This window comes from Kogia breviceps, chromosome 1 (assembly GCF_026419965.1).
Source record: "Kogia breviceps isolate mKogBre1 chromosome 1, mKogBre1 haplotype 1, whole genome shotgun sequence".
Classification (NCBI taxonomy): domain Eukaryota; kingdom Metazoa; phylum Chordata; class Mammalia; order Artiodactyla; family Physeteridae; genus Kogia; species Kogia breviceps.
In genome coordinates this window covers 43,410,740-43,427,231 of record NC_081310.1, presented here as the reverse complement: position 1 = coordinate 43,427,231, position 16,492 = coordinate 43,410,740, and the positions used below count along the sequence as shown (strand labels likewise).

The following is a 16,492-nucleotide window of genomic DNA, read 5'->3' as shown; positions in this document are numbered from 1 at the left end:
AACAGACACATGAAAAGATGCTCAACATCGCTAATTATTAGAGAAATGCAAATGCAATAAGGGATCACCTCACACCAGTCAGAATGGTGATCATCAAAAAGTCTACAAATAATAAATGCTGGAGAGAGTGTGGAGAAAAGGTAACACTCCTGCACTGTTGGTGGGAATGTAAATTGGTGCAGCCACTGTTGAGAAACAGTATGGAGGTTCCTTAAAAAACTAAAAATGGAGCTGCCATATGACCCAGCAGTCCCACTCCTGGGCATATATCTGGAGAAAATCATAATTCAAAAAGATAGATGAACCCCAGTGTTCATTGTAGTGCTGTTTACAATAGCCAGGACATGGAAACAACCTAAGTGTCCATCAACAGATGAATAAAGAAGATGTGGTATATATATATACAATGGAATATTACTCAGCCATAAAAAAGAACAAAATAATGCCATTTGCAGTAACATGGATGGACCTGGAGGTTATCATACCTAGTGAAGTAAGTCAGAGAAAGACAAATATCATATGATAACACTTATATGTGGAATCTAAAGAATGATACTAATGAACTTATTTACAAATCAGAAACAGACTCACAGACATAGAAAACAAACTATGGTTACAAAAGGGGAAAGGGAGGGAGGGATAAATTAGGGGTTTGGGATTAAGAGACACACATTAATATATATAAAAGGTAAACAACAAGGACCTACTGTATAGCACAGGAAACTATATTCAATATCTTGTAATAACCTATAAGGAAAAGGATCTGAAAAAAAATTATATATATAAACTGAATCATTTTGCTGTACACCTGAAACTAACAAAACATTGTAAACCAACTATACTTCAATTTAAAAAATGGTACCTGTAAGTCCAATTATATTAATAATTTCACGAATGTAGTGGAGTATATATTACAATTAATGAAGTTACGAGATGGAATGAAAAAGAAAGATGCAACTAAATGCTGTCCACATGAAATACATTGTTAGTAAAAAGATACAGATTGGTTGAAAGTAAAAGATGAAAAAGATATACATACAGTAAGCATAAAAGAATCAAAGTGACTAAAAAAAATCAGGTAAAGTCAGAATTCTAGGCAATGTGTATTATCAGAGATAGAGGGACATTTCATAAGGATAAATGGTTAATTAGGAACACACAATGGTCAAATGTGTATTCACCTAATAATGCTTTAAGATAAATGATCTAAAAGTTGACAGAATTAATTATGAGTTAACTCCACAATTATAGGGGTTTTCTCTTTCTGGCATTTAATAAAATAGTCAAAAAATGAATAAGGACATAGAAAATCTGAACCACACTCTCTACCATCATGATCTGTTTGACTTTTATAGAACACTGTACCCAACAACTGCAGAATACATATTCTGTTCAGGTACACATGGAACATTTGCCAAGACGGACCATGTAGTTGGCCATGGAATAGGTTTCAACAAATTTCAAAATACTGAAATCTTACAGAGTATGTTCTTTAAGATGGAATTAAATTACAAATCAATACAATGAATTACCTAAGAATTAACCCTCCAGATAATTTGGAAGTTAAACAGTTCTCTTCTAAATAACATATTTTTAAAAATTGAAGTATAGTTGATTTACAATGTTGTATTAGTGTCTGGGTGTACAGCAAAGTCATTCAGTTATACATATATATGTGTACTTCTTCATACTCTTTTGCATTATGGTATATTACAGGATATTGAATGTAGCTGAATAACTTATTAAAGACAGAATCACAAGGGAAATTTGAAAACATTTCCAATTGAAAATGAAAATATAACATGTCAAATATTGTGAGATGCAGCTAAAACAGTGCTCAAAGAGAAATTTATAGCTCTAAAATGCCTAAATTAGAAGAAAAGAAAGGTATAAAAATCATCATTGACCTGAAGGTCTACCTTAAGAAGTCTAGAAAAAGGAGGAGTGAAATAAAGTCAAAATAGTAGCGGAAAAAAATAATAAAATCAAGAATAGACATTAATAAAATAACAACAATTAACAAAGCCAAATATTGATTCTTTGTAAGATCACCAAAATTGATAAACCATTAACTGGTTAAATTAGAAAAAAAAGAGAGGACACAAACACCAATATCAGGAAAGAGATTATATCATTATAAATTCTACAGATATTAAAAGGACAATAAGGAAATATTATGAACAACTGTGCCTATCATTTGACAACTTAGATGGAATGGACAAATTCCTCAAAAGACACCAATTACCCAACTGAGGCAAGATGAAATAGAAAATCTGAATATCCCTGTAAGTATCAAGAAATGGATTTTTGTTATTAAAAAAAAAAAAAAAGAAAGCAAAACACCTCTCCACAAAAGAAGGGAAAAGAAGAAAAAACTCCAGGCCCATACGGTTTTATTGGTGAATTCTGTCAAACTTTTAAGGAGGAAATTATATTAATCATACATTGTTTCTTTCATAAAATAGAATGAGTTGGGGAGTATTTTCTATGAATACATTATCATGCTACCAAAACTTGACATAGACATTACAAAAAACCCCAATTAGATCATGTTTATCATAACATAGGATAAAAAATTTTACAAAATAATAGTAAATTGAATCCAGCAGTATGTGAACAAGAGGGTATTTTCCCCCAGCAATACAAGGTTGGAGTGACATTTCAAAAGGAATTAACATAATTCACCATGTTAACAGAATAAGGAAGAAAAACCATATGATCATTTTAGTAGATGCAGAAAAAGAATTACCAAAATGTAATACCCATTTGTAATCAAAACTCTCAGAAAAATAGGAATAGAATAGAACTTCCTCAACCTGGTAAAGGATAGCTATGAAAAACCTATACTTGTCATACTTAATAGTAAAACACTGGACACTTTCCTCCTAAAGTCAGGGCTACTGTGTCCATTCGCACGGCTTTAATTCAGTGTTGTACTGGAGGTCCTAGACAGTGTAATAAAATAAGAAAAAAATAGGCACAAAAACTTGAATTAGTGAAACTATCATTATTTGTAGAAAACATGATTGTCTACATAGAATGTACTAAGGAATCCATGAAAAGCTATTAGAACTAATAAGTGAATTTATTAAGGCCAAAGTTAAGAATATTAAAAAGTTATATATTAATTATATAGATTAATAATAAAAATAACAATATAGATTAATATAAAAATCTGTTATATTTCCATATGGAGGCAACAAACAATTGGAAAATGAAATTTTTAAAATTCTATTTACAATAGTGTCAAATTACTTGAAAATAAGTCTAACAAAGAAACATAAGACATCTGTACTGAAAAATACTAACATTGCTGAGAGAAATTAAAGAAGACTAAATGGAGAGCTGTAACATTCATGGGTAAGAAGCTTAGTATTGTTATTAATCTATAGATTCAGTGTTGTCCCTTTCACAATTCTTGTAGGCTATTTGTAAATACTGACGAATCCATAAGTTTGTCATAGAGTACATAAGGAGTTCAGTTCTTATGCACTCGAGTGACTTTTGATGGAGATGCCAAAGGAATTCAATGGGGACAGGAAAATCTTTTCAACAAATGATGCTGGAACAACTACTTATGTGGGAAAAAAAATGAATCCCAACCCCAACCTCACACCATCTACAAAAACTAGAGATATATCATAGACATAAATGGGAAAAATTCAAAATTAAAGCTTCTAGAAGAAAACTTTATTTACAATCTGGGGATATTTAAGAGTTTCTTAGGACACAGAAAGCAATAATCATTTAAAAGAAAATTGATAATGAGACTTTATCAAAATTTTACTATTTAGGAGACTCCATTTAAAAATTAAAAGGCAGACCACAGACTGGGAAGAAATATTTACAATCATACATCTGAAAAAGGACTCATATCCAGAATACATAGAGAACCTTCTATATCTCCATTACAGAAAGCCAAACAACTCCATTAAAAAAAGGTTTGAACAGACACTTCACAAGTGTAGATGTATGAGTGATTAATAAACACAAATGCTAGTAAACTCATACACTTTTGGTTCAAGTATAAAATGTTACTACTTTGGAAAATGTTCTGACAGTTTGTTATAAAATAAATGTATATTTACTCTTTGATCCAGAATTATACTCTTTGATCCAGAATTATTTATTCAAGAGAAATCAAAGCCTATGTCCCCCCAAAAGACTTGTACAATAATATTTGTAACAGCTTTATGCTTAATAGCCACAACTGGAGACAACTCTATTATTTATTAATATGAAAATGAATAAAGAAATTGTGCTATATTCTTACAATGAAATACTATTCAGCATTAAAAATAAATCAACTACTGATAAATGAACCAACATGGATGAATTTGAGAAACGCTTGCTGCTGAACAGAAGACTATACAGTGTAGGATACCTTCTATTTGAATTGCTAGGATAGCCAAAGCTAATTTATGGTGGAAAAAGAGAGTTGTTTTTCTCTGGGAAAGAAAGAACTTGCTGAGTGATGGAAATGTTTTATATCTTAAATATGAGTTTGTGGCACACTGTGCATTTATCAAAGCTAATTGAATGATACACTTAAGTTTTATACATTTCAGTGTATGTAAATTTTATGTTAAAAAAAACTAACAGATATTGAACTCAGTTAATTATGTGCATACTGACATATTTTGGGGAAAAGGGTACTGATGTCTGCAGCTCGTGTTGAAATGCATAAAAAAGGTAAGATGGTTTGGTAGGTAGATGGCTATCTAGATGATAAAGGAAATATAGTAGAATACTAATAATTATATAATCTAGGTGGCAGGTGTTCACTGCCCAAGTCTTTCACCTTTTCCTGTGTTTAAAAATTTTCATAAGAAAATACTAGGAAAAAATGAACAAGAAAGATTGAAGCGAAAGTAACAGGCATTGAAAACAGGCAGAGAAGAGCCAACGTATGAAGTAAAACCAATGATGGAACAGAACAAATATTGAAAACTATAATTTGAGTGAACTTTACTGAAATGGAAGACTTGAAATTATATATTGAAAGAACACACTGCATACCTGAGAATATCAACCCAGAATGACAAACACCAAATTATTGGATTTAAAGAAAAAAATAATCCTTTGAACAAATGAACAAGTGACTTATAAAGGAGACAAAATTAGGTTATAGAACATTTTCAGTGTTCTTCTAAACATTCTTATGTTTAGAAGAAAAGGGATTTAAAAAATAACTTTTATTTTATTTTTTTAAAAACCTACATTTTATTTTATTTATTTATTTTTTAATTTTTTTTGCGGTACGCGGGCCTCTCACTGCTGTGGCCTCTCCCGTTGCAGAGCACAGGCTCCGGACGCGCAGGCTCAGCGGCCATGGCTCACGGGCCCAGCTGCTCCGCGGCACGTGGGATCTTCCCGGGCCAGGGCACGAACCCATGTCCCCTGCATCGGCAGGCGAACTCTCAACCACTGCGCCACCGGGGAAGCCCAAAAAAATAACATATTTTAAACACTCAAGGAAAAAAAAAAAAAAAAGCCAAGGATTTTATGGCTAGCAAAATTGACTTTCAACTATACAGAACTAGACAAGCTATTGCCGCCATGCAAGAATTCAAGAACCATTGTTCCCATGAAACCTCAAGGAGTCTACTGAAGAATGAACTTCAGGTAACCAAAATCACTTGAGGGACAGCAACAAAAGAACTGAAATGAGCGCCACTTATAAAACTAAGACCAAATGAGGGTTAGAAAGAAGAGAATATAGTATATAATGGCTATATACTCTGACAATATGAAGGATAATTACACAAAATGGTATAAAGAGAAGGGGTGAGCATAGGAAAAAAATGTAAACTGCTTTTATTAATTATACTGTTAATGGTAATGTGAGTACTGTTTTTCTGAGACTATTGAGTAATGTGATATAGAGCAGCAGTCTCCAACCTTTTCGGCACTAAGGACCAGTTTTGTGGAAGACAGTTTTTCCACAGATGGGGGGTGGGCATGGTTAAGGCAGTAATGCGAGCAGTGGGGAGCAGCAGATGAAGCTTCGCTCGCTCCCCCGCCACTAACCTCCGCTGTGCGGCCCTGTTCCTAACAGGCCACGGACCAGTACCAGTATACCACCTGGGGGTTGGGCACCCCTGATATAGAGCATATTAATAATTATGGGATATATGGGGGTAATTATGAGGTAATTTTAATTGTATGTACAAGGATTTCTAATTGCATAAATTGAACCTGGAACATCTTACCATTCCAGACCAGCAAGGGCTATTAAAGACTAGGTTCACATTAGAAGGGCTTAGGAATCCATGTGAAGTGTTATTTCAGGTTTCAATAAGGATAATAATTTCAGTGGTTTGAAGCCCATCAAATATGTTTAATTCTATGAGTTCATATGATATTAAAAACTAATTGGTGGGCTTCCCTGGTGGCACAGTGGTTAAGAATCCACCTGCCAATGCAGGGGACATGGGTTCGAGCCCTGGTCTGGGAAGATCCCACATGCTGTGGAGCAACTAAGCCTGTGTGCCACAACTACTGAGCCTGCGCTCTAGAGCCTATGAGCCACAACTACTGAGCCCACGTGCGGCAACTGCTGGGCCCGCACGCCTAGAGCCCGTGCTCTGCAACAAGAGAAGCCACCGCAATGAGAAGCCCACACACCGCAACAAAGAGTAGCCCCTGCTAAATAAATAAATTAATTAAAAAAAAACACTAATTGGTTATCATGGAGGATGATAGGGAACCAATTCATTACCTTAGAAAATGGTAAATAAAGAGAAAGAGCCAGTCACTTACCTCACTTTCCTGAATGAACTGGTTAACCAAATAGCAGATGAGGGGAGCATATTTCTATAAAATATTCCAACTAAATAACAAAAAAGAATTTATAGAATTAGAATATCACTATGTTAAGCCTCTCAATAAAATAGTAGATCAGGCATTGACCAGTAATGGCTCCTAACAACATCAAGAAAAAAAAAAAAAGACAACCAGACATTATATGTGCCTCTTTTTAGAACATGGCATCACCAATAGTCTTGTCATAGGGGTGGAGCATGAGTCTGATCAAGCCGCTGGGTCCAGCTGCCAGTTTGCAGAAAATAAAGTGTTTGCACTACGAGTGTATCATCTACAAAATCTACTCCATGAGGAAATGAAATCATGTAATAGGATATATACATACATTTGAAGGCATAAATATATTAAACTCTAAGGAAAAAATAAAACAACCAAAATGGATTGGAGATGGAAGAGAAGTAAGAGAGTGGGAGTAGAAATACACCAATTACTTTCTTGCTTATGGTTGGGAGTATATAAAGAAGGTAGCATAACAAAGGACCTAGGGCAGTGTCTCTGACATATCAATGGATGGACCAAACTAACTTACTAAAAGAAACTGCTTCTGAGATAGGATTACTCAACTGTGTTTCATATAAGGATTTGGAATTACCTCCGTATTAACTCATAAAAAATACAACAGGTGTAATCTATTATGTTGAAGCATGATGCATGTTCAAGTTTTGACAGTTTCTGGAAAGTTTCACAAGAATCTGCTGGTGATGGTTTGCACAAGAAACTAGTAGTAATGGTTACCTCCAAGGAGGTGATCTCCTGATCAACTGAGGGATGGGAGTGGGCTGGAGACTTAGTTTTTGCTGTGTACCTTTTTAAAACTTCTGAATATCACTTATTCAAAAAATTGATAACTTATATTAAAAAGAATCCTTCCCAACCTAGTTGTGTGTTCAGCTGAATTGCATATTCATAGTACTGGGCACTTACCGAGAAGGTAAAGAAACCGTTAGAGACTAATGAACATAAAAAGAAAAGAAGCCATAATGTGTAATGTACAAAGAAGTAAGTAGAAGTACCAAATCTAATTCACCACCACCCTTCTTCTGTCCTCTACCAGTTCTTTCTCTCTTGGGATATCTGTGATTGGCTATAGATGTGATACTAATGACCCTTTTAAACTGTGACTTGACTGACGCTGGGCCCCATTTTTACAAGTGTCCTGGGAGAAGTCAATAAAGAGTTGAGTTTGGTCTCAGAGCATTACACCAACAAGAAAGAAGTATGCACTGCAGAAATCCCACCCTTTGTCAAGGGTCAATCCTTTAGAACTGTTTGCCCTCTGTGTTCCTGTTGATCTTCCCCAAGGTGATTAAGTCAGACAGGGATTTATTTCCTACTAACACCTAGTCAAGAGGAAGAGAGCAAGAACTATGGTTAGCTCAACTGCTTTACCTTGGTTATGGAGACAAAAGTTTAAGAGTTCAGACATTTTAATGGGACGTCTTTATTAACAAGGGCAAACTTACCAATTCACTGTGCAGTTTAAACCAAACATATTTGTTATCTATCTTATATATATTCTCTTCTATCTGTATTTGGTATAGTTCTTCTTCTTTTCCAAGGCAAGAAAATCAGACAGTTATAGGAAATACATTGACACCTGCCTATTTATCCCAACTTCCAGGGTGAAATAATAAACAAAATTTTTAAGGAAATGTTTAAAAATAGTATTTTATTGCATGTGGAAAGTAGTAGTGAATACTCTTTCTCTGAAAATAGAGAAATATCAAGTTTTATTATGATTTTTGTATTTTGTGTGTTCCCCTCTTTTTCAAAAAAGACTTTTTGCTTTATAATCAGACATTGTGAAAAATGAGAGGTAAAAATGTCCCCTAATTTTCTTTTCAATTTAACATATGCTCTAAAAGGAACTTGAAGTTGGCCTAGAAGTTTATAGTGAGGGATTATAGGTCTCTTGGTTTGTATTATACTTTCATGGAAGCAAGGGTTTGTTGTAATGCCTGAGTTAACTCACCCTTACAAATTTAGTTTGGCTAAGTCCAAATTAAAGCATTGTCCATGGGCATCTGTATATGTTATATTCTTGTTTTGTTTTGTTTGGATTTGTTTTGGTGACAGGTAATTTTTAAAGAGCAACTTTCACCCAAAAAACTGGGCTTCTCAAATGTGACCGAGCTTGTTGGAGCTCTTAGTGACATTCTCCATGTTGAGTTCAGGGAAGGAGAACAAGGCTTGCTGGTGTTTGATGCTGATATGAAGCCTCTACCACCTGGTGAGTTGAATTACAATATGATGCAAACCTGATTTTTAATTGTCTCTGTAAGAACAAGGAAAAAGAAAGCACTGGTTATGTAAATAGGCGTTATTGTAACCACATCAACCAAACAGATCACACATTAGCCTTGAAAATGTTTTGTATATAATGACCTCCTTTCTGATGATATGTGTTGCAATGAGTTTACTGTATTAAAATCTGAGTTTTTTGATTTTTGTTTTTTTTGTGGTACGCGGGCCTCTCACTGTTGTGGCCTCTCCCGTTGCGGAGCACAGGCTCCAGACACGCAGGCTGAGCGGCCATGGCTCACGGGTCCAGCCGCTCCGCGGCATGTGGGATCTTCCCAGACCGGGGCATGAACCCGTGTCCCCTGCATCGGCAGGTGGACTCTCAACCACTGCGCCACCAGGGAAGCCCCAAAATCTGAGTTTTTAAAGTTTACTTTCTTCATTGTCCAGATTTTTTAATAATTCTGAAGAAATAAATATTCTGAAATGGTGTTCTGAGGGGGAAGCACTAGATAGTTCAGTGGTTCTTAACTCTGTTTAGAAATATATGGAGGTTCAGAATAAATAGGTGTGCATTGAGACTTAGCAGCTGTAATTTAAAAAAAGTAACATTTTATTTTGAGATAATTTTAGGTTTATAGAAAAGTTGCAGAGATAGTACAGAGTTCTCATATGCCCTTCATCCAGTTTCCCCCTAATTTTAACATCTTACATTACCATGATATATTTATCAAAACTAAGAAATTAACATTGGTACATTGCTATTTACTAAACTCCAGATTCTATTCCGATTTTATCAGTTTTGTTCTTTTTCTGTCTCTGGATCTACTCCAGGATATCACATTGCATTTAGGGTACTTGACTTTTGTTTTTGTTTGGCTTAGTGGGTTTTTTCTTTTGAAATTTTTATTGAGGTTATTGTAGGTTCACTTGCAGTTATTAAGAATGAATACAGGGGGCTTCCCTGGTGGCGCAGTGGTTGAGAATCCGCCTGCCGATGCAGGGGACACGGGTTTGTGCCCAGGTCCGGGAAGATCCCACATGCTGCAGAGCGGCTGGGCCCGTGAGCCATGGCCGCTGGGCCTGCGCTCCGCAATGGGAGAGGCCACAACAGTGAGAGGCCCGCGTACCACCAAAAAAAAAAAAAAAGAATGAATACAGAGAGATCCCATTTACTCTTTCCTCAGTTCCCTTAATGGTAATGTCTTGCCATCTATAGTACAGTATGATACTTACATTTTTATAAGTTTCTACAAGTGGCTAAAGTGAACAGCTGTGGGTTTTTTTTTTACAAGATGTAAATGTATCTTTGTTGATTTTTCTGATTAAAATAACTTGCATTCATTCTAAAAAATTCAGATAGCACAGATGAGTAAAAAGTTGAAAGTGAATATTTCTCTACATTTTACTCCCACAAAAAATGCCATTAGAATTTTTATATAGCCTTCCAGACCTTTAAAAATGTATATGTGAGCCTAGCTGCACTTAGAAAAAAATTACAAAGCAGTATTTGCTTGTTTAAACAATTCCAGCAATGCAGAGGTAGTAACTAGTAGTAATAGTTTTAGTGGGTTTTTTTTGGACCTCTTCTCTATAATTATTTATCATATGTATAATTTTCTTCCAGAAAACAATATTGTATTAAACATTATATAAGTCCTTGCTTTTTATACTTCATAGAGGTAATTTTCTATAACAGCATATACAAGTTTATTTCTTCCTTTTTGACTACATATAATTATTTTATGTAACTGTATTATAGTTTATTTAACCAGTCTCCTGTCAATGGATATGTAGAGAGTATCCATTTTTTTATCATTATAGAAAATACAGTGATAAATATTCTTGTACCTACATCTTTGTACAGTTACTAGTTTATTTCTTTAGGAGCCACTATGGTTTTATGTCTATCTGGGATCTGTTTTAGTGTGTCAGCCTCCTATAATCATCATACACATGTAAATTTGTATGATTGTATGGTCAAAATATGTGATTGGTTTGGGAATTCCCTAAAAATTAAGGCATTGTATTATGGACTATTAAGTAGTCACATACGTTGTACATTAAGCAACAATGAATGTTCACAGCTAAAGCTGAACAAGAAATAAATTGAAATCAGAATGTTGTAAGATAAAACCTTTCACCAAAGTTAAAAAAACCTTATCAGACTTGCCCCCCCAACATAAATAACATAAGATTTGTTCCCATCTGGAACTTCCCTTACATCTCTCCATACTGAAAGGTCTGCAAAGACAGGTTCATATCTCTCATCTATCATTATCTGCCCAGTGCCTGGAACATAGAATGTGCTTAGTAACAGTTTCCAAATTATTTTAATAGATATACATAGGCTCCTCTATTGGTCATTTCAGATGGAGCTGTGTCATCAGTCAGAAATTCATGTTTAGTTCAATCAGATAAGAAAATAGAAGCCAAAGCTTGTGTGTCCAGTTCCCCTAGAAATTCACTGTCTACTACTGTTATCAAGGAGACTACATGGGATTGCCCTTCAAAAAACCACAAAGAGCCAGAACAGAAGATTTGCAAGAGGCCTAATCTGGTGGTAAAGCCTTTACAGCTGGTGAGTAAGGTTTGATGGCTTTGTGCCCTGGAGATTCAGCATTATGGAAAGTAACTGAATATTTCTTTAGACAAAAATTCTGTTTGAGAAACGTCTTATTTCTAGATGTATGATTTCTTAGGCTAGACCAGAACTTTGGTCTGAAGTCACGTTATGCAGCATTTATTCTGGTTTTCAGCCTTTTGTATAACTAGCTTTCCTTGAGTCTCATTTCAGGCTTTTCAGTTGGCCTCGAAGATTTGACAGTTGTTTCAGGATAACATTGCTGATTCTCTGTCCATGTGTTTCAGTAGGCTTCACAACCCTCCAGGGCTTTTAAGGGAAGAATTGAGGAGAGCTCTGTTTTAGCTGTATGCCTCAGCACTGCTGCAGGTTGCCCCTGCACCTAGCCTCAGAGAGTGCTTTTATTGTTTTCCTCCTTTATTCTATCTCCACACACACTTCTCCCTTTTTGTATTCTCATCTCCTATTACTTATTTTGTAGTTACTAAGGAATTAATTGCTTACTCTTCTTGCCTTCTGCCCTTTACACCTGGCTTCTTTCACGGAAGGAAAACATTTTGTTTGGAGAGACTGCTATATTTTCTAGAGGACAATAGAAAGGCCTGAAGGAAAATAATATATTTGAGAATGAGAGTGTTTGAGAAACCATATTTTTGATTGGAAGACTAGTCTGAAATTTAATCCATTCTTTTTTAAAATAAATTTATTTATTTTTGGCTGTGTAGGGTCTTCATCACTGCGTGCGGGCTTTCTCTAGTTGCAGCAAGCAGGGGCGACTTTTCGTTGCCGTGCGCGGGCTTCTCCTTGCAGTGGCTTTTCTTGTTGCGGAGCATGGGCTCTAGGCATGCAGGCTTCAGTAGTTGTGGCTCACAGGCTCTAGAGCGCAGGCTTCAGTAGTTGTGACTCACAGGCTCTAGAGCACAGGCTCAGTATTAAGCCTTAAAAGTATTAAGTACTGGGCTTCCCTGGTGGCGCAGTGGTTGAGAATCCGCCTGCCGATGCAGGGGACACGGGTTCGTGCCCCGGTCCGGGAAGATCCCACATGCCGCGGAGCTGCTGGGCCCGTGAGCCATGGCCACTGAGCCTGCGCGTCCGGAGCCTGTGCTCCGCAACGGGAGAGGCCACAACAGTGAGAGGCCCGCGTAGCACAAAAAAAAAAAAAAAAAAAGCATTAAGTACTTAAAAGTATTAAGTATTAGTTGTGGCACAAGGGCTTAGTTGCTCCGCGTCATGTTAGATCTTCCCGGACCAGGGCTCGAACCCGTGTCCCCTGCAATGGCAGGCAAATTCTTAAACACTGTGCCACCAGGGAAGCCTTGAAATTTAATCCATTCTTTCAAGTTGCCTTTGTTGGTAGAATTGGGTAGGATGAGACTCTTAGTTCAGCCTAAGTATTTGAAGTATGATGTTTTCAATTTTATATAGGGCAGTTGTGTGACACACTTTTCACTCTTTACCTAATATCGTAAGACAGTACTTTTAATATTTTAATGTAGGTAAGGATCACCTAGGGACTTTTTTAAAGGCATAATTGTGGACCTCACTTCTAGTGAGTGAGTCTGGGCTAAAGCCTAAGAATTTTCATTTTTATAATTTGCCAGGTGATTCTGATAAAGGTGACTCATGAAATATATTTTGAGAAATGTTGTCATAGCGTTTGAAATGTTACCCAAAGATTTATAGTGGTTTCTTTGATTTTTTTTAAACTTGTAGCAAGTAGAAATTAACAAATCACAGCTCAACTTGGCAATGGCAAATCATGATATCCCACCTGATGCTGTACAAGACAAGAAGTTATGCCAACTACCCCCATTAGGTACCAGTACCCTCGTGGGGGTCTTTGTGGAGTGTATCATCTCTCCTAGTCAATTCTACATCCGAATCTATAGCAGGGATTCATCAGAGTTATTAGAAGACATGATGATTGAAATGCGGTAGGAATCTGTTGTTTTCAATGTATTTTTCATGTATCTCATTCTAAGTCAGTTCTCAAACATTTTGGTCTCAGGGCTCTTAAAAATTAAGGACCCAAGAGAACTTTTGTTTATCAATATTTATCATATAGAAATTAAAACTGTAAAAAATTTAAAATATTGTTTAAAAATAATACATTCATTTTTCTGAATATAAATAACATTTTATGAAAAATAACTTTTATGAAAATTAGAAGAGTGCACTGTTTTACATTTTTGCAGATCTCTAATATCTGGCTTACTAGAAGAAAGTTGGATTTCAGTATCTGCTTCTGTTTTTAATTTCTTGAAATACATTATTTTGGTGGAAGTACATGAAAACATCTGGCCTCTGACAGATACATAATTGGGAAAAGGAGTATTTTAATAGCCTTTTCAGAAAATTGCAAATACTCTTTGATAGTATACTGAAACTTGACAAGTGGTAGTTTCTTGAAGTTAGTTTCAGTGTGGAATTTGAACTTTTCAAACTCTACTATGTTAAAATACATTTTCTGCCTTTGCACTTTGAATGGATCCAGCACTAGCTATGTAATGGCAGGCTCCAGTGCAAAATTAAAATATAAGACTCCTTATTTAAAAAGTATTAAGAATTTCAAGACAGCAGTAGCTTAACATTAAAGTAAGCATAGGGACCTTCTCAGTGTGGACTCAATGGAACTGGCCCTGAATTTTACCACCATCTACGATTTTAAAACATCATGTATTGGTCTCTTGTAAAATACTGGTTCACTGAGTTACATAGATCTTCCAGATGTTAACATATTTGATCACACAATATATCTTTTAAAAATTCACATTCATTAGTATTATCACTGATTGCATCAGAAAAGTATTAAGTATTAGGAAGCTGTCATGTTTATGGTGGTGGATGCAGCATTGCCCAAATCCTAATTTTCATTTGAAAGCTTTTGAATTTTATCGTTGACAATAAATACTGTCAATGTTTTCCTTGAAGTGGCAAGCTTGCTTCATTTTTGAGAAAATGTGTGGCAAATACCCAAGTCTGAATAAACATAGTTTGTGAGTGACCTTTCAAGCAAAAATGGTGTTCCATGAAAATAGTGTCTAGTTCATCTTCCAAGTAAAAATAAATCTCCACACACACACAAAAAGCAGCTAATTCAGTTCACAACTGAAATGCAAAAGTGCTTTTCATTAAAACAACTTGGGAAGTATTTTATTGTACTTGCATTTTGTTATAGAGAATATTGAAAAGATAGTGGTTGAGCTTAAATAAACTTAATAATTTTTATTGCTTTATCAAGGACATTCTTAAGTGAAAGTAGCCTCTTTATTCATGGCAGTGAAAAATAAATGTTTACTAGTACAGTTGGATGCCACTGCCTTGATTTAGCAAAGGCACTGGGAATTTTACCTACCCTTGCTTTTACAGCATCAATGCAAATATTAACATAGTGAAAAGTGCAAATAACTATTTTCATAATAATACTAAAATATTAAAAGAGCTTTGATCTTAGGAACTTTTTGAAAGGGTATCAGGGTCCCAGGGATTTGTGAACTACACTTAGAGAGCTACTGCTCTAAATTATCTTTTCTCTAGTGGAAAATCATGTCCTTTGTTACTAAACACTATGTAAAATGTTTACATTTTCAGTTACTTTAGATTTATTCACGTACAACAAATGTCTGATTTTTACATTGGTGCCACATATAAGAATAATTTACTTTGTATCTCTCCAAAAGTTTTTTTCTAACTTTACCACATTATATACTCACCTCCCAGCCAAGAACACCTGGCATAATGTTACATAATAATCACTTAGTAAATTTCTATTGGAAGAAGTTTGTTGATAAGAGAAGGGATTTGGACAAGAAAAAGAAAATTAGTTGGTATTAATAATAAGCATTACCAAATCAGAAAAAGTGAGGATTTTTTTCTTTGCTTTTTGCCAAGACATTCCAGCTCGTGATACATCAATAAAAATGATCTTTAATTTTTTCTTCCCCTATGGGTTTCTGGGTATTACGGAATTCCGCAGGCGCTGTTATTCTAATCAGCTGGTTTCTGATCGGTATGCCATGCCAGAGTATTTTATCCAACCGGGACATCTCTGTTGTGTAAGACTTTCTGAGGATAATTGGTGGTATCGGGTCATTATCCATCGAATTCTTGGGAAACAGGAAGTTGAAGTGTTCTATCCAGACTTTGGAAATATTGAAGCTGTTCAGAAGTCCTCCCTGAGGTTCCTCAAGTGAGTAAATAAACTGAATAAGGACAACTTAAGTTGTTTTTTTTTTTAAACATCTTTATTGGAGTATAACTGTTTTACAATAGTGTGTTAGTTTTTCCTTTACAACAAAGTGAATCAGTTATACATATACATATGTTCCCATATCTCTTCCCTCTTGCATCACCCTCTCTCCCACCCTCCCTATCCCACCCCTCTAGGTGGTCACAAAGCACAGAGGTGATCTCCCTGTGCTATGCGGCAGCTTCCAACTAGCTATCTAATTTACATTTGATAGTGTATATATGTCCCTGCCACTCTCTCACTTTGTCACAGCTTACCCTTCCCCCTCCCCATAGCCTCAAGTCCATGCTCTAGTAGGTCTGTGTTTTATTCCCGTCCTACCACTAATCTCTTCATGACATTTTTTTCCCCTTAGAGTCCATATATATGTGTTAGCATACGGTATTTGTTTTTCTCCTTCTGACTTACTTCACTTTGTATGACAGACTCCAGGTCCATCCACCTCATTATAAATAACTCAGTTTCATTTCTTTTTATGGCTGGGTAATATTCCATTGTATATATGTGCCACATCTTCTTTATCCATTCATCTGTTGATGGACACTTAGGTTGCTTCCATGTCCTGGCTATTGTAAATAGAGCTGCAATGAACA

The 16,492-nt window shown here is 35.6% G+C and overlaps 1 protein-coding gene across 2 annotated transcripts in view; it reads left to right on the top strand.

The window, feature by feature from the left end:
• The window catches only part of TDRD5 (tudor domain containing 5), a 105,677-nt gene that overhangs the window by 42,353 nt on the left and 46,832 nt on the right, over positions 1-16,492 (top strand). For both annotated transcript variants that reach the window (XM_067030872.1, XM_067030865.1), the window contains exons 7-10: positions 8,902-9,055; positions 11,439-11,647; positions 13,364-13,584; positions 15,627-15,839. In XM_067030872.1, coding sequence (XP_066886973.1) covers positions 8,902-9,055; positions 11,439-11,647; positions 13,364-13,584; positions 15,627-15,839 — 797 coding nt within the window. The remainder of the gene's footprint in view (positions 1-8,901; positions 9,056-11,438; positions 11,648-13,363; positions 13,585-15,626; positions 15,840-16,492) is intronic.